The sequence below is a fragment of the Salvelinus namaycush genome, chromosome 2 (assembly GCF_016432855.1).
Source record: "Salvelinus namaycush isolate Seneca chromosome 2, SaNama_1.0, whole genome shotgun sequence".
In the NCBI taxonomy this organism is placed as follows: Eukaryota; Metazoa; Chordata; class Actinopteri; order Salmoniformes; family Salmonidae; genus Salvelinus; species Salvelinus namaycush.
In genome coordinates this window covers 18124517-18148746 of record NC_052308.1, presented here as the reverse complement: position 1 = coordinate 18148746, position 24230 = coordinate 18124517, and the positions used below count along the sequence as shown (strand labels likewise).

At 42.3% G+C, this 24230-nt stretch overlaps 1 protein-coding gene across 1 annotated transcript; it reads left to right on the top strand.

Annotated features, from left to right (window-relative positions):
- The first annotated feature begins 6756 nt into the window (after positions 1-6756).
- anks1ab (ankyrin repeat and sterile alpha motif domain containing 1Ab) lies at positions 6757-21925 on the top strand. The gene is made up of 11 exons (XM_038969030.1): positions 6757-6963; positions 11484-11582; positions 11882-12028; positions 12453-12569; positions 12726-12899; positions 13234-13371; positions 13509-13589; positions 13679-13765; positions 13958-14095; positions 14890-15072; positions 19754-21925. Exons 1-11 carry the CDS (start codon positions 6757-6759, stop codon positions 19871-19873), a joined length of 1491 nt encoding a protein of 496 aa, XP_038824958.1. The 3' UTR covers positions 19874-21925.
- Positions 21926-24230: the final 2305 nt, after the last annotated feature.

Genomic DNA, 24230 nt, shown 5'->3' with positions numbered 1-24230 from the left:
TATTTTCTTGACTTTGCTTTCAGAAGATAAATTATTATTAGTTATTTTCTAAGGCAATATGTTTTAGGCCCATGATGTGCTTGGATTGTTTTGTGTTAACCTCCATGCAGGCTTGTTGTTTTACTCTGTATACAGCAGGTTTTCACTTTCTATTCAGAGACGGGGCAGAGAGCCTTATTGAATCTTATAAAGGTCATTTTGCAGAGATCTAAAGCAATTTGGTCTACAGGTTTTCCCTGCGCTTCGTGCACCGAAGGTTCAATCGCTTTAAATTGCAATTCACCCTGACACCCTGTGTGAAGGACCAATTAAACACTACCCACCATGTTGTTGTTTTACTCTTCATCCATCATTTCTGCCCTCCTCCTTAGTCAGCATCCATGTACACTGTTTGTAAACACACAGAAACAAGCTTTAGGAGCACATGTTGATGATCATTACCTGGGGGTAACCATATCTGGTTTGTCCTAATGTTTCACTCCTCTTCCACAGATTGAGAAGCTCATGAACATGATTGGAGCAGGCATCGAGTCATCCAATGACCAGCAGCGCACCACAGGTAAATACCTACATGTAGGTAAAGGTTGCATACAAACAGTAAGCCATCTTATGACAGCTCTATGTAGGCCTTATGACAGAGCGTTAAAGTAAAGGGCAGTGGTGGAAAAGGTACCCAATTGTCATACTTGAGAAAAAGTAAAGATACCTTAATAGAAAATGACCCAAGTAAAAGTGAAAGTCACCCAGTAAAATACTATTTGATTTTAAATATACCACATGTATCAAAATTAAGTGTAATCGCAAAAATATACTTAAGTATCAAAAAAATATTTTAAAATTGCTTATATTAATCACAATTTTCTTTTTATTTATAACCAGGGGCTCACTACAACACGCATACATTATTTACAAATTAAGCATGTGTTTAGTGATTCCACCAGATCAGAGGCAGTAGGGATGACCAGGGATGTTCTCTTGATAAGTGCATGAACTGGACCATTTTCCTGACCTGCCAAGCATTCAAAGTGTAACCTATACTTTTGGTGTTCAGGGAAAATGTATGGAGTAAAAAGTACATTATTTTCTTAAGGAATGTAGTGAAGTAAAAGTAAAAGTTGTCAAAAATATGTATAGCAAAGTAAAGTACAAATATCCCAAAAAACGACTTAAGTAGTACTTTAAAAGTATTTTTACTTAAGTACTTTACACCACTGGCAGACTGTTTCTATGCTGTACAGGCTCATTAGAAGCCAACAACCATATTATAAGACATAAAAGATATGAAGATTTGTTTTTCCCATAAATCATAACAATTCAAGGTGTATTGTTTGTGTGAAACTTGTGTGAAACAATTTGTTTTGTGTGAAACTTGTGTCATCTGTATGGGGTTTTGTGGTGTGAAGTGTATTTCCACTTTAAGATAAATCAAATTCAAACTTCACTTGACTATCATTTTTCCTGTGCTGTGTATCAATAGAGGCTGAATCTATTCTCTGCTTCATCGAGTCTATCCTTCAGGCAGCTCTCAGTGAGAAGCCAACTAACAAATGCTCAGTTTATTTAGATTACATTCTCAACTTGGTATACTGGATCTCTAAATCTCCCTTAGACACTTTTCTATAATGTGATTCCCCAAAGCTATTTACCTCAGTGGATTATGGTCATTGTGCTATGAGGATTTTTGGTCAAACTCATATTGATAATGACACTCTTTTGGCTTAATGTTGTAATGTGTATTATTAATATGTATTATTAATGTACAGTAATAGCTCCACACTGCAGGCTGACTGTGCTAGGGTCTTTTTCATCATGACATCATACAGCACATCTGCCTTCCTCTGACGATGTGTGTCCATTACACTGAACAGGCCACCGTCATCACGTCCATATATGGTCCTTGATGCATAATTGAATATTATCATTAGTCATAACCACTCTCATGAAACTCACTAATGAAACTCACTGTGGTTTCCTCTCCTTCAGCTGAAAGTATATATTTTTATTATTCCAATTTCATCTACCACTCATTTACTATTCTTTTTATACCTGATGTTATTGTACTCTACGTAATGTGGCTGGAAAGTATGGTAATTGATGTGTTTGTTGATGTAGACGGTGCTTCTATACTATTTCAGTAGTACTTTAAAGTTTTGAGTTTTTCATAAAGAGGACTCAGCAGGAGCCTGTCCCAGATTCAGCTGATTCATAGCTGTGCTGATTTTATCACCTGATTGTACCTGATTGCTTGTTACTCTGTCATTTGGCATGGAGAGGAGATGTAAAAATGTTTTTCAACAAAATATGTTTTATTGTCACATAAACCAAATAGGTGCAGTGAAATGTGTTGTTTTACAGGGTCAGCTGTAGTAGTACGGCACCGCTGGAGCAAAGTAGGGTTAAGTGCCCTGCTCAAGGGCACATCGACAGATCTTTCACCTTGTCAGCTCGGGTATTTGAACCAGCGACCTTTCGGTTACTTGCCCAATGCTCTAACCGCTAGGCTACCTGCCGCCCTACGTTTAGCCAAAATGTGTTGACTGACTTGCCCTCTTGGTAAAGGCATAATGAGGGTATTGTATTCTCCTACAAAATGAAATGATACAAAATGAAAGTGCCCTTCCGGATTAAGATATCAAGAGAGGGGAAGAGAGTGAGTGAGGGAGAGGGAAGCCAAATTGTCACTATTCTCCCCTACATTATTCCACCATTGTAAAGGAGCTATATTATCCCCCAACCCTTCCATCTCTCTCTCCCTCCTATTCTCCTCACCCCTCTTTGAGGGGATACTATTTCCTAGGGATGACCTGTGCTAATTCATCCTAAACTATAATATATTTTTTTGTGACTGCTGTGCCATTTTGCCTCTTCAAATATCCCTGCCTATTGAATGCTTAAACGATGTGCTGTTTGCATTTGTGGTTTGAAAGTGCTTCAATTGTCTGTTACAGGAGCATTGAGTAAATTAACTTAAACAGCGAGCAGGGAGGGAGAGGGAGCTCTCCTAACAACACACAGGAGGCATCCTGCAGCTCAGTTTGTGTTTGCCACTCCTCTGACGTTCAAAGAAATAGTGTCCGTCTTCCGTTCCTGTGAATGAATTTAGCTTTGCGCTTCCTTTCGGTAGTGTTGCCGTTGTGGATGTGTTGACAGAGCTAGGGCTCCTCTCACATTGATAAAGAGGCAGTGCTTTATCTAGATAGCAGAGCCGTTAACTCTCCGTAAATATTTCCCCCAGAGCCAAGTTTAGACCTAGGTACCTCTCTCGGTCACTTCGGAAGCCCACTAGCCCAAACAGGACGTGAAGACTCGTTTAGTGGGCTGAGGTAGTAACCCAGTTCCCCCTAACAGTAACAATCACTCAGTAATTAGGCCCTGCTGGTCCCTGGGAGCTGATGTCGTCCCAAATGAATGGCTGTAATTGGGTGGGGAGGGCTGGTATTTTTAACAGGCTTTGTTAGAGTGATATATTAAAGAAGCTGCCATTGGTAAAGCTCTGGGGGAAGAGGGAGGGGTCTGACTGAAACTTAATGAGTCTGCTCCAATCTTTCCTATTTCTTTATTACCATCTTATCTCCCCCACATGCACATTTCATCATCTTCACTATTCATCTTTTTATGTCCATCTCTTATCTGTCTGCTTCATTTGTCTTCCTTTTCCTTTTCACATTGTTATTATTTTTTGTCATTTAGCAGACGTTCTTATCCAGAGTGACTTACAGTAAGTAGTGAGTGCATTCATCCTTTCTCTCTCTATCCCAAAGCATGTCTAATACAAGGGCTGTCTGTTCTTGATTATGAATTATGAGTGTTAGCTCTTGAGCTTATCTCGGATGCGTGGTCACAAAGACCTGACCTTTACCTTCATTAAGATAGAGCAACTTGGTTACAGCCGGCCAATTACGGCAGGAGCTCAAATCGATCGCTCCTCACTTTGCCTCTGTAACCATTACTTCTCCTCCTCTGGCCAGCTGGCTGGGGATGGGATGTGTGAGGCGTTCACAGGCAGACTGAAAGCCTGCATAATTACTCTGTGCCTGTAACTGTATCCAGATAACACCAGTGATGGACGCAGTAAGCAGCCCTGCATCGGTGGGTGCAAATGCCTATTTGGTTTTATTTCAATAGAAGTCTGTGTGCCCATTTGTATTATCCTGTTGCATTTCACACGTTTGATTCCTGCAGTTATCTGTAAGCTTCACGCATCAACTGTTGTATTCTAAAATAGTTTGTGATATGTGCTGACGTAACAAAAGGAGTTACACTCTTAGAAAAAAGGGTTCCCAAAGGGTTCTTCAGCTGTCCCCATAGGAAAGTGTTCTACATGGAACCGAAAAGGGTTCTACCTGGAACCAAAAGGGTTCTACCTGGAACCAGCAGATGAACCCTTTATGGTTCTAGATAGTACCTTTTTTTCTAAGAGTGTAATGTTTCTCCTGTCATCTTGTAGCATGGGGGGTATCCAATGAAAGGGAGTTGAGAGTCGTTATGAGAGACAGTCCATTAAACACTGTGTGTGTGTGTGTGTGTGTGTGTGTGTGTGTGTGTGTGTGTGTGTGTGTGTGTGTGTGTGTGTGTGTGTGTGTGTGTGTGTGTGTGTGTGTGCGTGCGTGCGTGCGTGCGTGCGTGCGTGCGTGCGTGCGTGCGTGCGTGCGTGCGTGCGTGCGTGCGTGCGTGCGTGCGTGCGTGCGTGCGTGCGTGCGTGCGTGCGTGCGTGCGTGCGTGCGAGAGAGCTTTGCACTGACTTGAGTCAGTGCTGCCCCACTCGCCCAATCATCACAGCGAGATGTAAATGAATTAAGGACAGCTGTGAATAAGCTTGAACATTTTCTTTATTTTAATGTTCCTTGTAAAGCAATGGGAAGCCGAGCTTTGAAATCACTGCCCATGTAGAAGGGGAGAAACATACATCCTTTTTATATTCTAGTCATTCCATACAGAGAGGTCTGTGATTTTGAGGCTCCTAGTGCTTGTTCCCTGCCTCTGACGGTGGTGTCTTTTCAGCACTAGCAAGATCAGAGTGCCTCTGTGCAATTCTAATCAGTGCAGATGGTGGGAAGAGAGAGAGAGCGAGAGAGAGACCGGGGTAGAAGGTGTGAGAGAGAGAGAGAGAGAGAGAGAGAGAGAGAGAGAGAGAGAGACTGTGAGGTAGAGGGAAAGAGAGACGGGTAGAGGGAGAGAGAGAGACTGGGGTAGAGGGAAAGAGAGAGAGACTGTGAGGTAGAGGGAGTGAGAGAGAGGCTATGAGGTAGAGGGAGAGGGAGGGGGATTTATATAGTAAGAGTGTGAGGCAGAGAGAGATAGGGGGAGGAACGAAGAGCTGATACGTGGAGCTGTACCCTCTCCATCAGGCAGCATACGGCAGCCCTGCAGTGGACTGAGAGACTATGTGAATGAGGGAATGAGGTAAAGAGCCAGAAAGAGAGCAGAAGAGAGAGAAAGCTTGAGGGATTTGTCTGAATGGGAAGGGGGATGAGCATCAAGACTGCCTGTTGTGGATGCGGGAAGGACGCGGTTGAGGCTGCTTTCTGGACTCGTGAGTATCCAGCATCAGGACGTTATGTCCTGTGAGGGAAGCGGTGAGGGGAGCGTGTGAGCCGAGAGCAGCTGCTTTGTGACAGTGCATGCATCAGACAGGGGATGCAGCAAACCTCTGCTCTGAGCACAGGAGCTAGCTGTACCCACGGTGTGGGAGAGCCAGGTGGGGTGGAGGGGGCTTATCGCACAGGGAGGAGGCAGGCTGAACCAAGGTGGTCCTGTGGAGATCTCAGCCAAGAGTCAAGAGGCTCACCTGCGCTCTGTTAGAGCTGAGCTTGGATTTACTGGTGTGAGATATGATAAGAACTTTCTCTGAATGAGCCAGCCTCCAAAGGGGAGTCTATATGTTGGGAAGCATCAGGTTTACCACCAGGATCACTGGGAACACCAAGAACATAGAGCCTCAGGCTAGCAGGCATGCCGGCGGCTGGAGCTTTATCAAGCGGCTAGTGATTGGTTCTGATTTTATTTCAGGAGTTTTTCATCAACAGTCGGAAGCCAAAGGAGAAACCTGAATTTTGGTGTTTGAGATTGGACTCTCATTCTGTTTGTGGGATAAGACCAAAATCCTAGAGAGAATCCCATAATCCAGATTACACGAATAGCCTTACCTTATCACGGTTCTACCGTCAGAGCTCTCAGACAGGTTGTCCAATAAAGCCATGGGACAGAGACAGAGGTGAACAAATGCTACAAAGTGGAGCTGTAACTTACTGTGGTTTACCATACCCTTGTGGAATATTATCTCAAAAAGGATGATGCTGATGATGGTTTAACCAGGTTTAAAGACAGCATGTGGAATATGATATCCAGTAATACTGTATCATCTTTGTGTGGTCTGGAAAATTATTTTGTTTAGTGCTCCGTATTACAGTGTGCATTTTGAGGCACATTTTGAGGCATTGGCAATTGGCAATTTCCATGTCAGTAATTAGCAAAACATTTTGATAGAAGATGCCAGATTGGCTCAATCAATTGAAAGTGGTGATCAGTATTCAAAAGATTTACATATCCACCTCTACCTCCACCCTTGCCTGACATTGACACTCACAGTAACAACAGTGGGTGTACAGTATACCACGGTGGGCAGGTTCCACCACTATATCTCTAGTGTAAGAATAGCCGGGCCCCCTCCTGCCCTGTGGGAGCCGCCCTCCCCCAACCTGGACCCTGTCTCCTCTGCCCTGCTGGTGCTCCTGCACTCGGCTGTGCTGGCCGAGGATGATGTGGCAATGTCATGTCTCGTCCTCGGAGTGCCGCTGCTACCGGCTGAACGGCTTCTCCCTGCTGAAGCGCTTCCCTCTCTCGGCAGATGGGGCCTGCAGCAAAGCCCTGGACCAGCCCGTGGGTGAGTGGCTGGAGCATGTGGGGCTGCCGCAGTACGAGAGCAAGCTGCTGCTTAATGGCTTTGACGACCTATGCTACATGGTGAGTCAACGTTTCTAAGATCTTTTACACTATTCATCTCTTTTCATCTCCTTTTCTCCCTCCTTTTCCATCTACCTTTCTCCCTCTTTTCCATCTCCCCTCTTCTATTTCAGTTGCTGTTCCTTATTCTGTCTCCCCCAGTTTCTCTCTTTCTTCCATAGCTGCTCTTCATCTCTCCTTGCTATACAGTAGATGACCCTATACAGATTTACTGTATGTGCTTACTGTAAATCCCTTTGAAGTGTAGAAGAGGTCACCAATGGTAAGACGAATCACACCAAAACCAAAAAAATTAACTTTTTTCCTTCATCCCCAATCATTCCATCTCATTTACAATAAATTCCCATAGTCACCACCATCCCCCCTATCTTGTCAGGCTGATTTATGTTCTACAGCCTTAACCCCCATGCTGGCTCGGCCAGAAAGCATACACAGTATAGCTCACCCAATCATCAGCAGATACAACAAACCACTCTGTTGAGGTCACAGTATGGATTTTACTTCCTGGCAATTCTATAAGATATTTTGTGGCAAAGTAAAGTTTTTTTTTTAAGGGCATGAATGTTTTTTTTGTTGCTGTAGAGACTTCAAACATATTTTGTGATGTCATGGTCAAGTTGTATACTGATGTTTTTTTCTGGTTATCTTATGCCACTTCAGCCAGAAAATAACCTCATTATGACATCCCTTGAGTCTTGTATGTCTCTTGTTTCTGGAAAGCATAGGCAGATTCAATTGGCTGTGCCTCTGGAATGATGTATTAATAAAATGGTTTAGCTGCAGCTAAAATGACTGTATGTTTTGTGTCAAACTAAGAGAGGCAATCATGTTCCTTTTAAGTTATAACACACATGTGTGTGTTACAACATTTGCCAATGAATGTTCAAAACAACACTGATATTTCCACTGATTAGGTAACTTTGAAAAATATGTTGTAAATGGTGATTAACATGGTCTTTAAAGCAAACACAAACTAATCTGATGACACAGCTGCTTCAGTACTGTTGTTTACATGAGTTTGCCACAGATGAGAGCTTGGCCAGGGGCAACGGACTGCACCTGTTGGAGAGGTTACATAACCAATGGAAGAAGTCTGATATACCGTGTATAGACTGGGAATAGTCAGCATAGTGATGTAGAGTGTATTGTACCAACCAGTATTGTACCAATGGTGTTCGTGTTAATAAGGTTATAATAGGATGAGGATCATGGGTCATTAGCATTGTGATGCTAATGTTCATCTCTTTTAATGTCTGAGGAGTAGAAGTACCAACCAGATAATTGATTAGCTCTCTGCAGGACAAATTCCCCTCAGATACTTACAAGGACTTGGAGGTTACTGTCTGAATAGGTCAGAGCAGTCAGAGAGATGATGTAAAGGTTGAATGGTGTCCCATTGAACTTTCTGCCAGATGCATCGAGTTATCACTGCAGTGCTGCTCTGTTTATTTGTTGATTTGCTTCGTGGGCTGACTCTAGATCAGGGGAAGTGGTATACTGGGTTTTGCCAGGTATAACTTTTATTGAGTGGTTGAGATGGCTCTGTGAGACACTGTTCAACCCCATCATCGAATTAATGTAGATTAAATCAAATCACATATAAATACATTGTCATGAAGCCCAGAGGAGCAAAGGTAATGGTGACTGTGCCGGAGACGCACATTAGTCGGTGAACATCTGGCCTGAAAGCTGCCATGACAAAGCTGTCATCTTCATTCAATAAAATACACTGTCTCTTTTAGAGTATAGCCCAGTTGAGAAATCTGAGTGCTTGATTTCCCTGCTGATCCCAAAGGCAAGAGCGTCATAGATCAAATTCTTCAAAACAGAGAAAGTTAGAGTTAGTCTACCCTTCAGACCTTCGGTGCCTCCTCATTTCATGGAACCTTCCCCCTTTGTGATGAGGGATTGTATGTGTCACAGTTATGTAATAGGTACTTATAAATAACAACAAAAATAGCTATTAATTACTTAATCATATTTCCTGATTAAGTATAAATGACAAGCTCCAGTGGGACCTTCTGGAACGTCCAACAATCATTTTATTGGAAATATCTATTTTGGGCGATTCCTGACGTCAGACACTGCGTTATTTGGATCCTTGTTCTAGTGATCATCAGTGTGTTACTGTAACTGCTGCATTGTGCTCCAGAAACAAGCAGTGAGGCTAGATTTAGAAAAGACTAGCTACATTTGAACATTCTTGGCCAGGAAAAATCTATCCGCAGCAGTCCACTGAGAAAATGCTGAGCTCCACATTTTTAAGGATCTCCTTGTATCTTTATTTCTCCCTATAAAGCTGATGTAGATGACGAAGCATGTGCCACTTATGGAAAGTTATGTAAAACAAATGGTGAACATCTATTGTTGTCAATCATTTGTGTAAAGGAAAATAGGAAATGTTTAGATGACTTTAATCATTGCACACACACATATACCAACACACAGATACATAATCCTAAGCGTTTTTCTCATGCCCAATGTAATTTGTCTCAATGCAACACTGTAGCTCAGAAGTAAAAGCTCCTGCATTTTTGATTGCTTTTCCCTTGGTGGTGTTGCATTAGAATAGATTGATTACCTTTGGCATGCACAATTTATTTGACTCCAATGTCCTCTCACCGCGCCATTCCTGTTTGTCTGAGGACATAAATAAGCGCATGCGCGTGTGTGTGTTTATGTCTGGGTCTCTGTGTGTGTGTGTGTGTGTCTGTGTCTGTGTGTATTATTGAGTGCATATAAATCTAAATCAAATCAAATTGTATTTGTCACATGCGCCGACTACAACAGGTGTAGACCTTACCGTGAAATGCTTACTTACAAGCCCTTAACCAACAATGCAGTTTTTATTTAATTTTTTTATTTATTTCACCTTTATTTAACCAGGTAGGCCAGTTGAGAACAAGTTCTCATTTACAACTGCGACCTGGCCAAGATAAAGCAAAGCAGTGCGTCACAAACAACAACACAGAGTTACACATGGGATAAACAAACGTACAGTCAATAACACAATAGAAAAAAATATATAATAAGTTAAAGAAATAGAGTTATGAAAATATTTATTAAATAAAAATATTAAATAAGAAGTAACACAATAAAATAACTATAACGAGGCTATATACAGGAGGTACCGGTTACTGGTACCGAGTCAATGTGCGGGGGTATATGTTGTCGAGGTAATTTGTACATGTAGGTGGGGGTAAAGTGCGCAATGTATTGTTGTCTCTACCTTCTTGCCCTTTGTGCTGTTGTCTGTGCCCAATAATGTTTGTACCCTGTTTTGTGCTGCTACCATGTTGTGCTGCTGCCATGTTGTGTTGCTGCCATGTTGTGTTGCTACCATGTTGTTGTCATCTTGTGTTGCTACCATGATGTGTTCTTATGTGTTGCTGCCATGCTATGTTGTTGTCTTAGGTTTCTCTTTATGTAGTGTTGTGTTGTCTCTCTGGTCGTGATGTGTGTTTTGTCCTATATTTATATTGAATTCATTTTTATTTTGAAACCCAGCCCACGTCCCCACAGGAGGCCTTTTGCCTTTTGGTAGGCCGTCATTGTAAATAACTGACTTGCCTAGTTAAATAAAGGTTAAATAAAATGTTATTAAATAAAAAAGTTACTAAAAACCAGATAGCAGCCGCAGTGTAATAACAAAGGGGGGGGGGGGGATCAATGTAAATAGTGCGGGTGGCCATTTGACTAATTGTTCAGCAGTCTTATGGCTTGGTGGTAGAAGCTGTTAGGGAGCCTTTTGGACATAGACTTGGCTCTCCAGTGCCGCTTACCTTGCGGTAGCAGAGAGAACAGTCTATGACTTGGGTGACTGGAGTCTTTGAAGATTTTTTGGGCCTTCCTCTGACACCGCCTATTATATAGTGATGTACTGGGCCATACGCACTACCCTCTGTAGCACCTTATGGTCAGATGCCGAGCAGTTGCCATAGCAGGCAGTGATGCAACCAGTCAGGATGCTCTCGATGGTATAGAACCTTTTGAGGATCTGGAGACCCATGCTAAATCTTTTCAGTCTCCTGAGTGGGAAAAGCCGTTGTCGTGCCCTCTTCACGTCTGGCTTGGTGTGTTTGGACCATGATAGTTTGTTGGTGATGTGGACACCAAGGAACTTAAACTCTCAACCCGCTCCACTACAGCCCGTCAATGTGAATGGGGGCATGTTCGGCCCCCCTTTTCCTGTAGTCCACGATCAGCAACTTTGTCTTGCTCACGTTGAGGGAGAGGTTGTTGTCCTGGCACCACCCTGCTAAGTCTCTGACCTCCTCCCTATAGGCTGTCTCATCATTGTCGGTGATCAGGCCTACCACTGTTGTGTCGTCAGCAAACTTAATGATGGTGTTGGAGTCGTGCTTGGCCACGCATATAGACCTAGAGTGTAGGAGATGTTGTAATGTCTATGTTAATAGTTAGCTTAAGTGATTATATGTGTTTATGCATAAGTGTCTGCAGTTTGTGTGATTAACTTGTGCGTGTGCGTGTGTGTACTGCGTGCGTTGGTGCATGTGTAGGGCAGTAACGTGATGGAGGACTTGGACCTTAGAGATATGGGAATCACTGACCCTGGACACAGAAAGAAGATCCTCCACGCAGCACGCAGCTTGCCCAAGGTAGTTATCATCAGTCAAGGGCACCACCTGCAACCTTTTACCTGGTTGACCATTCATCTAAGAACATCAAGGTGTCAAGGAGTGTGCATTGGATTTATCTACGTTTGTGCATAGTATTATCAATCATGATAGGATGACCGGTATTGTAAAGTAGCTTGGATCTTGCCTGTAGCTATGGCAAAAGAGATCCTATGAAAAAGCCCTTTGACATTGGTTATGGTTGGAATATCCTGAAGGGAATTGTGAAATCCTGCTTTTATTTTAATGTATTTTGATCTATTTTCTGCCCCTGTCTGTAGGTGAAGGCCCTGGGCTGTGATGGCAGCACCTCTCTCTCCACCTGGTTGGATGTGCTAGGTCTGCAGGAGTACCTGCCTAACTTCCTGTCTAGCGGCTACCGTACCTTGGACTGTGTGAAGAACCTATGGGAGTTGGAGATTGTCAACGTGAGGCCAATGTTTTGTTAGTGAATTATAGAGTGCCTCAGGGAGGAGACAGTGCTGTACTGAGCTTAAGGCAAAACAGATTTGAGCTGAATAATTGAGGAGTCCATTCTGTCTGCCTGTTGTGTGCCAGCATGGGTGTCCAACTATGTATTTCATTGGAGGCTGCTGAGGGGAGGATGGCTCATAATAATGGCTGGAACGTAAATGGAATGGCATTAAACACATGGAAACCATGTATTTGATACTATTCCACTAATTCCACTCCAGCCATTACCACGAGCCCGTCCTCCCCAATTAAGGCGCCACCAACCTCCTGTGGTGTATTTTCATTCATTTTTGTTTTTGCCAGTATTAGTGTTCATATGCACACAGCCCTTAGTACAGTCTAGTCACCATTGTGTCCCATCTGTGCCGGTTTCTGTAGGTGTTGAAAATCGGCGTTCTGGGCCACAGGAAGAGGATCATAGCGTCTCTGGCAGAGCGGCCCTATGAGGAGGCCCCGACCAAATCACAGATCTCTCACCGTCTCTCACAGATCAGGGTTAGTTAGAGCCTTGTCACATTTTAACAATCATTTCACCTGTATGACACTACATAACATTCTAAAACCTAATTGGAATATGTATTGAGTCACTATTTTGTTTTAAATCTTTCACGCCCACGTCATCAATCTGATCAATCAATCTGTATGTGTCAGTTTCAGGACTTGTTGTCCCAGACAGGGACCTCTGCTCTGAGTCAGATGGACCCGTCCACCAGTCGCTCCATGGACATGCTCCTGCCCCTGGGAGAGGCAGGCAGGAGGAGGAGAGCCATGGACCAGGACTGCAGTGTGTCCCTGCGCTCCTACAGCGAGAGACCACGCTCTCACGTTAGTTCTCCTGCCAAAACGCTGTCTTTACCTGTAGCTCATAAAGTGACTAAAATATGTTTCTCTGTGGTATGCTTGGGATAATCATGTCATAAAGAGAGGAAGCTGCTGCTGGGGTGATCTGAAACAGAAGCTGTTATGTGTTTAACAGATTATTGGGTCATTCTATGCTTGTATTAAATATATATTGATCAGTCAGTGTGTGTTACAGCATCTTGTGTTACAGCATCTTTGTAGTTTTATTATCCAGTAATATTTTGTGACAGAATTGTATGCCATAAGCATCCCTGTACACTACAGAATCAATCCATCTCTACTGTATGTGTCTTTCTAGGACAGACAGAGTGACAGACATAGGGAACCCCGTTTGACCCTTCGGCCGCCTAGCCAGTCTGCCACATACGCTACAGTGTCCGCTTGGCATCACCAGCCTGAGAAACTCATATTAGAGTCCTGTGGGTATGAGGCCAGTGTAAGTCATTTCTACGGTCATTATGCCCCCTGAAGATAAGTCACTGACACTTTCAGCTATCCAATATTGATCATTGCTTGATGTATCAGAAATTGATAGTTCAGAGATGATAACCTTTTTTGTTGCTTCTTTTCCAGTATTTAGGATCAATGATTATCAGGGATCTACGGGGGATTGAGTCAACTCAAGAAGCCTGTGCCAAAATTAGGGTACGTGATGTCATCGTACTGCAGATCAATATTCAATAATTATTTTCTAGCACTCCATATTGATATGGAACCCCTTGCCATTTTCTTTCTACTTCTAGAAGTCGAAGGACCATTCAAGAAAGGGTCCTGTTGTCATCCTTTCCATCACCTATAAAGGGGTCAAGTTTATGGACGCAGCCACTAAGGTACTGGGAGCCTGCAGGCAATGAGAGATGCATGATGATGTCAGAAGCATCATTTCCCTACTTCGCTCTCTCATACTGATTCCCCTAAAATAAAGATAGCACCGTTGGTGCCGATGAAGTCTATTGTTTCTGGTCGATGTTGTTGTTCCTGTTGCTGCTCAGTTCCATCCTGTTCTTCTGTCCTCTCACCAGACCATAGTAGCCGAGCATGAGATTAGGAACATCTCCTGTGCAGCCCAGGACCCTGAGGAACTCTGCACCTTCGCCTACATCACCAAGGACAATAAAAGTGGCCACCACTTCTGCCATGTCTTCAGCACTGTGGAGGTGGTGAGGAACAGGATGATGACACCAACCCAAACCCTTCAATCACTCCATACATTATTATTACTCCATAAGACTACAAATGTAGGATCTTAATTTGATCACTTTTTTGTTGCTGAGAATTGTCCTGCACAGCAGGAAGGTTTTAAAATGCTTATAACTTTTGTAATTTCCACTTTAAAATGTCAGACTTGAGTTGCCCTAATGTAAAATGTATCAACCCCTACAAAAAATGTCCATTAATTATAATCCACATAATAATTCACATTTTCTGTTGCTGCAGGATTATTTTCCTGCTGTAGCCAACTGGCTCAAATTAAGATTCTACATATGTATGCCAAAATACAATCACCCATTTCCCACCTTAAAATCTTTCTAAAGTACTCTGACTATTATTAATTTAACTATAAATGCCATATAATATCATAAAATGTTTGATAGAAAAGGTTTATTGGAATTTGGCAACCTGCTGACAAAACTGCATGCAACTTCATATCTTGATTAATTAAATTGCCTTAATGTCTTGATTAAAGTAATGCACCTGCTGTCATGCAAATAACTTCATATCTTGATTAGTCTGTTTTAAAGCCATGTTTCAAAAAGGCCTGGCACACGATACAAAGCTACATCTCGATTGTCTAATTGCATCCTTGATTAACATAGTGCTCCTGCTATGAATGGCATCTCAATGACAAAAATGCTGATTTATTGTAATTAGTACCTCATTCAGAGTTCCTCAAAGTAGCTGTCAGTCACTACTGCAACCGTCTGTTCATTCTTTACTCCCTCCCTCGGTACAGACCCAGACCTATGAGATCATCCTGACGCTGGGTCAGGCCTTTGAGGTGGCCTATCAGCTGGCTCTCCAGACCAAAGCCAGGCAGTATGTCCCAGTCCCCCCACCATCTCTGGGGTCAGAGGTCATTGAGACCAAATCCAGCCGGCCCACATCACAGCAATGGAGCAGCATGAGGAGATCAACAGTGAGTACCACACACTGAGCACAAACACAAATCTCACTCGTAGCACAACATGTGTGTTTCTGTACGTGCATTATGTGTATATACATACTGTGTTTCTGTATATTCAGTATGTATGTGTAGATGTGTATGTGTTTATGCAGAAATATGCACGATCAGATGACTCACAGAGTGTTCCTTCGGAGTTGAAACCACTGATCACCCTGTTACAAACAAAGGAAGACTTGTAGAGAGATGAAAGTGATGAGTCATTATTTTGCTACCAATCTCATCTCCCCGACTCTGAGTCACTCAGATGGGAGTAGATTTTCCTGCAGCCATACAATATAAGAACCATGATGAATGAATAGTCTTTTTTGTTGTTGTTGCTTACAGCCAGGATATAATTTCCTATGGGAGTAAAGAGAGAGAGGGAGAGCTGTGTCTCTGCTGGTCGCCAGGCCCCTCCTCTGTTTCCATGTATATTGATTGAGAGTGTTACGTAAATGTTTACGTATGCCTCAGGCCATGTATGGATGTATTAACCTTTCAGGCCCCAGAATAATGAACACTCAGTGATCACTGTCACCTGATAAAGCTGCACCGTCTGGACTATGTATGCACACGGCTCAACATGTTTATGCATCCACACAAATCACTGTGCTTTATTATCTACTACAATATATTATGAGGTACAATATATGAGGTATAAGATATAGGTATATATAAGGTATTATCAGGGGCGCAACTTTCACTGGGGACGGGGGAGAAATGTCCCCCCCACATTCTGAAATTGCAATTTTGTCCCCTCCAGTTTAATCATTGGAATGTGATACAAAACGAGGCAACGGTGTGTTTTAGGACAATACGGACGCTTCCGAGTGGTCGGGTAGGGTGTTTAGAGTGTTTATCAGCCTGGATAAAAAAAAACTAAAAAACAACATTATGTCCCCCCCACTTCTAAAACCAAAGTTTCACCCCTGGGTATAATATATGAGGTATATTATATGAGGTATAATATGTCAGGTATAATATATGAGATATAATATATGAGGTATAATATATGAGATATAATATATTAGCTATAATATTTGAGGTTGAATACATTAGGTATAATATATGAGGTAATCAGTAAGCAGCATAATGCACAAGTTGGTGGTATTTATGATCGAGTTTTAGGCAGTGGAATTTTAAGAACATCTAAAACACGAGAACTAAATTTGATGACCTTTCCTTTTTCCCGACGTGATTTAATTCTTGCCAGGTGTGCACTGTTTTTGTCCATTTTTGTCCATGTACATTATGGCATAAATCACTGTGCAGCTGAATACTGTCAGTGTTGGGGAAGCTACTCTGAAAATATAATTTACCTTGCTACCAATTACTTCACATTGGAAAAAGTTGAGCTGCACTAAAGCTAATTAGTTTACTTAACTAAAGTAACTTTGAAACAGTAGTTGACTACATCCAAACTGCTTTGTGATACATTATCATATCTACATCTGAAATGTCATAGACTACAAATTACAAGAGCTCAAAAGTTAACAGAATGTGTAATTACCCTATTAAACACAAAAACTATGTTTCAAATAAGAATATTTTATTTTAAGTGAGAAAATGTTATTTTAGCAAGAAAAGTAGTGAGTAGTTCCAGTAGTTAGCTACACCGCTACATGACAAAAATGTAATTAACTACTGAAACACTACCAATATTTTAATTTAGTTTAACTACCACCAATCTACTGCAAAATGGGGTTAAATTACTAGTTGAACTATATGTAGTTCACTACTCCTAAACACTGCACTGTGTACCCTGTACTGTACTGGCTGTGCCTAGATACTGAAGGGAACCTGGCTAGTACAGTCCAGTCTAGTTGGCAGATGAGATAAAGCTCTGCTATGCCAGCTGCTGTCTAGTATAAAACAATGTTTCAGTTCAATCTTAACAACATTATTTGTCTACACCAAATAGGATGTGATAAACAACCTAGATGATTCACTCTTTACAGGATATCTTGCACCGCATTGGTCAGTTCAGTGCCACTATACATGATCTGTCCTTCTATTTCCCTGTTTAACATTTCTTTGCTCTTCTCTTCTTGATCCTCGTTTCCCAGGGTGCCCCTCCGCTAGAATGCCGCTGCTGTTACTGTCACACGTGTACTACCCACCGCCCCTCCTTCCTCCCGTTGCACTCTGTTAGCCCTGGAGTCCAGGTCCTGCACTCTCCTCCTTTCCGCTATACTTCATCATCCATCTGCTAACCTACCTGACATACCTCTAACTCTCTCTCTCTTGTCATTCCATGTCCATCTTTTGTTTTTTTCCAGGCACTTCATGTACTGTAGCTACAGAATATTTGCCCTTTTGATTTGACTTAGCCTACACTGAATTTCTGTCACATTCTCTATTTTCTCATAGTCATTCCATTTGAGCTTTTTTAAGATAAGCAGTTCTTTCTCATGAATTGTTTCCTGAGGATAATTAGGCTACAGCTTAGATTTGACTTAACCAGCTACAAATGACTTATGGCTTAACAGTTGTGCTGCTAATGATCTAGTGTTTTAATTGCATAGCTGTGTGATAAGTACAAATAGCAATATGCTTAAGGTGGCCTATTTAGTCTTAATCCTGCAATATTACTCAGCTTTTGGATTCAGATGAATCTGATATTGGACAGCTATAATTTATATACAGTACCAGTCAAAAGTTTGGACAAACCTACTCTTTAAAGAGATTTTCATAATTTTTGGAGAATAATAGTCAAGACATCATAACAATCAAATAACACACATGGAATCATGTAGTAACCCAAAAAGTGTTAAACAAACCAAAATATATATATATTTTTGAGATTCTTCAAAGTAGCCACCCTTTGCCTTGATGACATCTTTGCACACTCTTGGCATTCTCTCAACCAGATTCACCTGGAATGCTTTTCCAACAGTTTTGAAGGAGTTCCCACATATGCTGAGCACTTGTTGGCTGCTTTTTCTTCACTCTGCAGTCCAACTCATCCCAAACCATCTCAATTGGGTTGAGGTCGGGTGATTGTGGAGGCCAGGTCATCTGATGCAGCACTCCATCACTCTCCTTCTTGGTCAAATAGCCCTTTCACAGCCTGGAGGTGTGTTGGATCATTGTCCTGCTGAAAAACAAATGATAGTCCCACTAAACGCAAACCAGATGGGATGGTGTATCGCTGCAGAATGTTGTGGTAGCCATGCTGGTTAAGTGTGTCATCAGCAAAGCATCCCCATACCATCACACCTCCTCCTCCATGCTTCACGGTGCAAACCACACATGCGGAGATCATCCGTTCACCTACTCCGTGTCTCACAAAGACACGGCGGTTGGAACCAAAAATCTCAAATTTGGACTTATCAGACCAGAGGACAGATTTCCACCAGTCTAATGTCCATTGCTCGTGTTTCTTGGCCGAAGAAAGTATCTTCTTATTATTGGTGTCCTTTAGTAGTGGTTTCTTTGCAGCAATTCGACCATGAAGGCCTGATTCACGCAGTCTCCTCTAAACAGTTGATGTTGAGATGTGTCTGTTACTTGAACTCTGTGAAGCATTTATTTGGGCTGCAATCTGAGGTGCAGTTAACTCTAATGAACTTATCCTCTGCAGCAGAGGTAACTCTGGGTCTTCCTTTCCTGTGGCGGTCCTCATGGGAGCCAGTTTCATCATAGCGCTTGATGGTTTTTGCGACTGCACTTGAAGAATATTTCAAAGTTCTTGAAATTTCCCGGATTGACTGACCTTCATGTCTTAAATTCATGATGGACTGTCATTTCTCTTCGCTTTCTTGAGCTGTTCTTGCCATAATATGGACTTGGTCTTTTACCAAATAGGGCTATCTTCTGTATACCACCCCTACCTTGTCACAACACAACTAATTATCTCAAACACATTAAGAAGGAAATCAATTCCACAAATTAAATTTTAACAAGGCACACCTGTTAATTGAAATGCATTCCAGGTGACTACCTCATGAAGCTGGTTGAGAAAATGCCAAGAGTGTGCAAAGGCAAAGGGTGGCTACTTTGAAGAATCTCAAATATAAAATATATTTTTGATTTAACACTTTTTTGGTTATTACATGATTCCATATGTGCTATTTCATAGTTTTGATGTGTTCACTATTGTTCTACAATGTAGAAAATAGTACAAATAAAGAAAAACCCTTGAATGAGTAGGTTTGTCCAAACTTTTGACTGGTACTGAATATGTAGACAGTAGTATATTTCAGTTTTGCATTGCCACAATGTACTTTATTTGGGGTTTATCAGTGGTATTTAGTGTAATCAGACATACAGGACTACTAATTGAAGTTCATTTTTTATAAGGAAAAGCTATAACATATGATGTTTATCCTGGTAGTAATCTGTGTTTCTGGCTGTTCATGTGTTAACAGAGACACTTTTTTTTCTTGGTGAACCTATTGTTTAAGAGCGCATGTTTGAATCCTTACGGTGTTTTCACATTTTCACTTCATTTGAAGCCCAGACTAAGAGACAGATGGGAGTGTGTGTGGTCTGTTAGGTCTCCAGCAGCCTGTTTTGTTATCAGACATCTATAAGTTGTGGATTGAGCCCTGGTGTCTGTGATTCTAGCATCACTGGACTGTGCCTTTAATCCACTTGCACGTGCTGAGGACTTGAGTGTGCAACTCTCATCCCCCCTCCCCTCCCCCGGCAGATTGACCCTCTGGAGATGGATGCAGACATGCAGTCCCTGGGCAGCACCACCTGGCTCTTCAACCAGAGAGACTCCAACAAGCGCCCTGTCAGCACCAAGTACGAGACCACCATATTCTGAGACTGGATCCCCTGCCCCATCCCCACCTCGCACTAGCACCCAGTTTGACCCCTGCCCTCTACCGCCCTCTCTCTCTCTCTCACAAGCCCTATGCCTTCTCACTGTGATGGTAGCATCCCTCAGGGCTGCCCCCTCTTCTTTGCCCTGCCCTACACAAACCTCACCCTGCTCTGACATCACACATCCCTGCAGCTCTCTCCTGTTCCTCACCCCTTGGCAGCCCCTGCTCCTCCTGCAGCCACTGATGGAGCCCCTTGACTTGTGGATGGACCTGAACTGAACCTACAATGGCCCTGCTCTCTCAACCGATCTGCCTCCTCCTCCTCCCAACTACTTGCATTTGCATCCACCCACTATTAGGTTTATCATCATTGAAGACACTGTGGATTTTTGTTCTCTTCCTGTCATGCCATTATTTTCCAAGTGACTCCCTTCAGTCAAAACAAGCATGACTTTTTTTCTGTTGAGCTACTTGTTGCATTTTTACCTGATAGTAACATGATTTGCATTGGCTGTACTGCCAATGTGAACAAGAAAATAGCAAACCTTCATAAGTACCTCTTTTTATCTAACGCCAAAGGATTACTACTCTTGTGATATTATCAATTTACCGTTTTGGTCCCATATAGAGTGGAACAAAGAACATTATCATGTCCCAAACAACCTCCTCAGTCATAAACAATAGTTTACCCCCTTCCCAAAAGGATTAACAATTTTTTATTTTTAATGCCATGTTTATTTTTGTATTTCACTTGTTTTTCGCTAAAGGCAAGTTCAATATTTTTCTTTCCCTATCTGTAGCTTGTCCTGTCTTGCCAGGCATCTACCACTGTGAGGCGCTGTGAGGAGACACATCACCTGGGATGCATGAAGGACAAAAAATCTATAAGAAAAAAAAAAAACTTTTTCTACGCATTTTTTTTATCATACATTGATGGATCATCAAGGAATCTTCCCTTTCCATTTAAAATGGATCAAGAACTGAACCTCACATTTCTGTGTGCTCTTCTTGTACACAACTTCGTCATCAATCTGTCAAGATCAGTAGCCTTAATTACTTCAATCTGGCCATCTATCAGTTTATCTAAATGTAATCAATTGAGCATCCCTTGCCACCATCACACACTCTCCACACCTGCTGACTGCTACATGCGTCTTCCATGGTTAAAAAGACTAACAGCACTTTTGAGTTGACAACACATGAACACTTTGGCTGAGCTGTAATGAAGTTGTTGTAATGGTACAGGTTTGTCCAGATAATAATGTCTATAATGCTCTGTAGCTTCACAGTGTGCATGGTGCCTCACCAGTCATTTTATTACCAAGAGAGACAATCATCAGAGACTGTTTGGCTCATCAGAGAACACTGTGTTAAAACATGGCACTATACCTTAAAAAAAATTATTGTTTTAAAATGCATATGGTTGGTTTCTTTAATAAGATATGCTTTTAAAAAGACCAGGGCTTCCTGAAATATATTTAGTGAAAGAAACCAAGGGAAGCAAGACCACAATCTATCGGCGTAGTAAATAATTTAAGTACAAATGTATGAGAAATGACCAAAACACCATGGTCATGAAGGCCATATTTTGGGTATGTCCAAGGAATTTTGAGGGCAATAATAGAATTTGCCAATTCATGGTGATGGATTCAAGATATTTCCAATAACATTGTTTTAATTTTAGACAATTTACGAGGCAAGGCACATTTGTGTTGCTGGACTCCTTATGTTGCATCTTATCAAGATTACGTGGGTTGTAATCCATGCCATGGCACATAGGTTCAGTATGAGGTACACTATGTTTAAACAAATTAGTCACAAAAAAATGAGCGACAGGGCCAAAGATTCAGGCTTACTCATGGAACTTTACATTTGAGGGATCAAAATGTAATTAGATATGCTTTCATTGTGCAAATAGTTTTTGTTTGAAAATATCTGTGAAACTGCATTCTTGTTTTTCCTTTCACAGGGATTTATACCGCAGGTCTAGTTATCTACACTATATATACAAAATATGTGGACACCCCTTATAATTAGTGAATTCGGCTATTTCAGCCACACCCGTTGCTAACAGGTGTATAAAATTGAGCATACAGCCACGCACTCTCCATAGACAAACATTGGCAGTAGAATGGCCTTACTAAAGAGGTCAGTGACTTTCAATGTGGCACCATCATACTGTAGGATGCCACCTTTCCAACAAGTCAGTTCGTCAAATTTCTGCCCTGCTAGAGCTTCCCTGGTCAACTGTAAGTGCTGTTATTGTGAAGTGGAAACGTCTAGGAGCAACAACGGCTCAGCCGTGAGGTGGTAGGCCACACAAGCCCACAGAACGGGACTGCCGAGTGTTGAAACGCGCAGCATGTAAAAAATCATCTGTGCTCGGTTGCAACACTCACTACCGACTTCCAAATTGCTTCTGGAAGCAACGTCAGCACAATAACTGTTCGTCAGGAGCTTCACGAAATGGGTTTCCATGGCCGAGCAGCCGCACACAAGCCTAAGATCACCATGCGCAATGCCAAGCATTGGCTGGAGTGGTGTAAAGTTTGTCGCCATTGGACTCTGGAGCAGTGGAAACGCGTTCTCTGGAGTGATGAATCACGCTTCACCATCTGGCAGTCCGACAAACTAATCTGGGTTTGGCAGATGCCAGGAGAACGCTACCTGCCCGAATGCATAGTGCCAATTGTCAAGTTTGGTGGAGGAGGAATAATGGTCTGGGGCTGTTTTTCATATTTCGGGCTAGGCCCCTAAGTTCCAGTGAAGGGAAATCTTCACTGACATTCTAGAAAATTCTGTGCTTCCAACTTTGTGGCAACAGCTTGGGGACGGCCCCTTCCTGTTTCATTATGACAATGCCCCCGTTCACAAAACGAGGTCCATACAGAAATGGTTTGTCGGTGCGTAAGAACTTGACTGGCCTGCACAGAGTCCTGACCTCAACCCCATCGAACACCTTTGGGGTGAATTGGAATGGTGACTGCGAGCCAGGCCTAATCGGCCAAAATCAGTGCCCAACCTCACTAATGCTCTTGTGGCTGAATGGTCCCCACAGCAATGTTCTAACATCTAGTGGAAATCTTTCCCAGAAGAGTGGAGGCTGTTATAGCAGCAAAGAGGGGACCAAATCCATATTAATGCCCATGATTTTGGAAAGAGATGTTCAACAAGGTGTCCACATACTTTTGGTCATGTAGTGTGTCTGTTGGCTCAATCTGTTTGTGTTTTGCTCAACTTATTCTGTGTGCTGTGTAGCCTTGTGTTTGTGTCCTCGTGGGAAGATGGCTTGTTCTGTCTCTAGCTGCTGTCCTCATTCTGTGTCCCCTGCTGCAGGAGATGTTATGTTTAGCCTTTCTCCAAACGACACCTGGTTAATACAGGATGGCTGACTGGAGAATGACTGTTAAGACGTGCTAGTCTCTGTGCGGTACTGCAGCTGTGTCTCATCGTCAATCTGTCCTGTTCTGACTGTTGCTGTACTGATGCATGTGGCAGTATTTGTGTTTGGTCCTCTGATGGCCCATTGAGGTGTACGTACGTAGCAGTGTCTGTTTTGTTTTATCTTAGAATTTGCTGTTTTGTTTAACTTTTTTCTTCGTTTCACAAATATAGCACCTCATCTCATTTACATTGTCCAGCATTGTCATTTCTCTTGCACTAAGTATGTTCCTCCCTGTTATGTGTTGAAATCATGAAAATACATTCAACCTGTTTTGGTTTGGGTGCATATAAAAGCCTTAAGTTTTTAAAGAGCAGAGGCTATTTCAAGCAGACACAATGTGGTGGCATGATTTGGCTGTGCATGCTTCTGTTTTTTAACGTCAGTGTTTTCCTTGTGTAGCTCACTCCAGTGTTCAAGTTTCCGGACACCAAGCTGTGAGTTGAAGTGGAGCAGCCAATGTGGGTGTCTGCGTGTGTATAGACTAGAGCCAGAGAGACCAACAGGGATACATTCAGCGGGTCTATGAGGGACTGTTTGATAAGGTCTGCTGCCTTCTACCACCTCTCCTGAATACCAAGTAACAGAGAAATTATAACCTTACACTAGCTGTCTGTCCACTGGGTAAGCAGGGCCTGTCTCCTATCTTGAGAAGGTCAGTCTGAAAGGTCAAATATCCTCCCTGGCCTCACACTGACTGTCTTTACCTCCACATCTGACTTCCTGTAAGTACAGTAATATACAGAATATAGACAATTAATGATGGGCCATTAATGACAATTTTTATTGATTCAGGTATATTTGAGATTATCATGTTGTTACTACCAGGATCAAGAAGAGAGAACAAGAGTACATGAATCAAATGTAGAACTACTGTACCAGCATAATAATGCTAAGCCCATGTATTTGTGGGC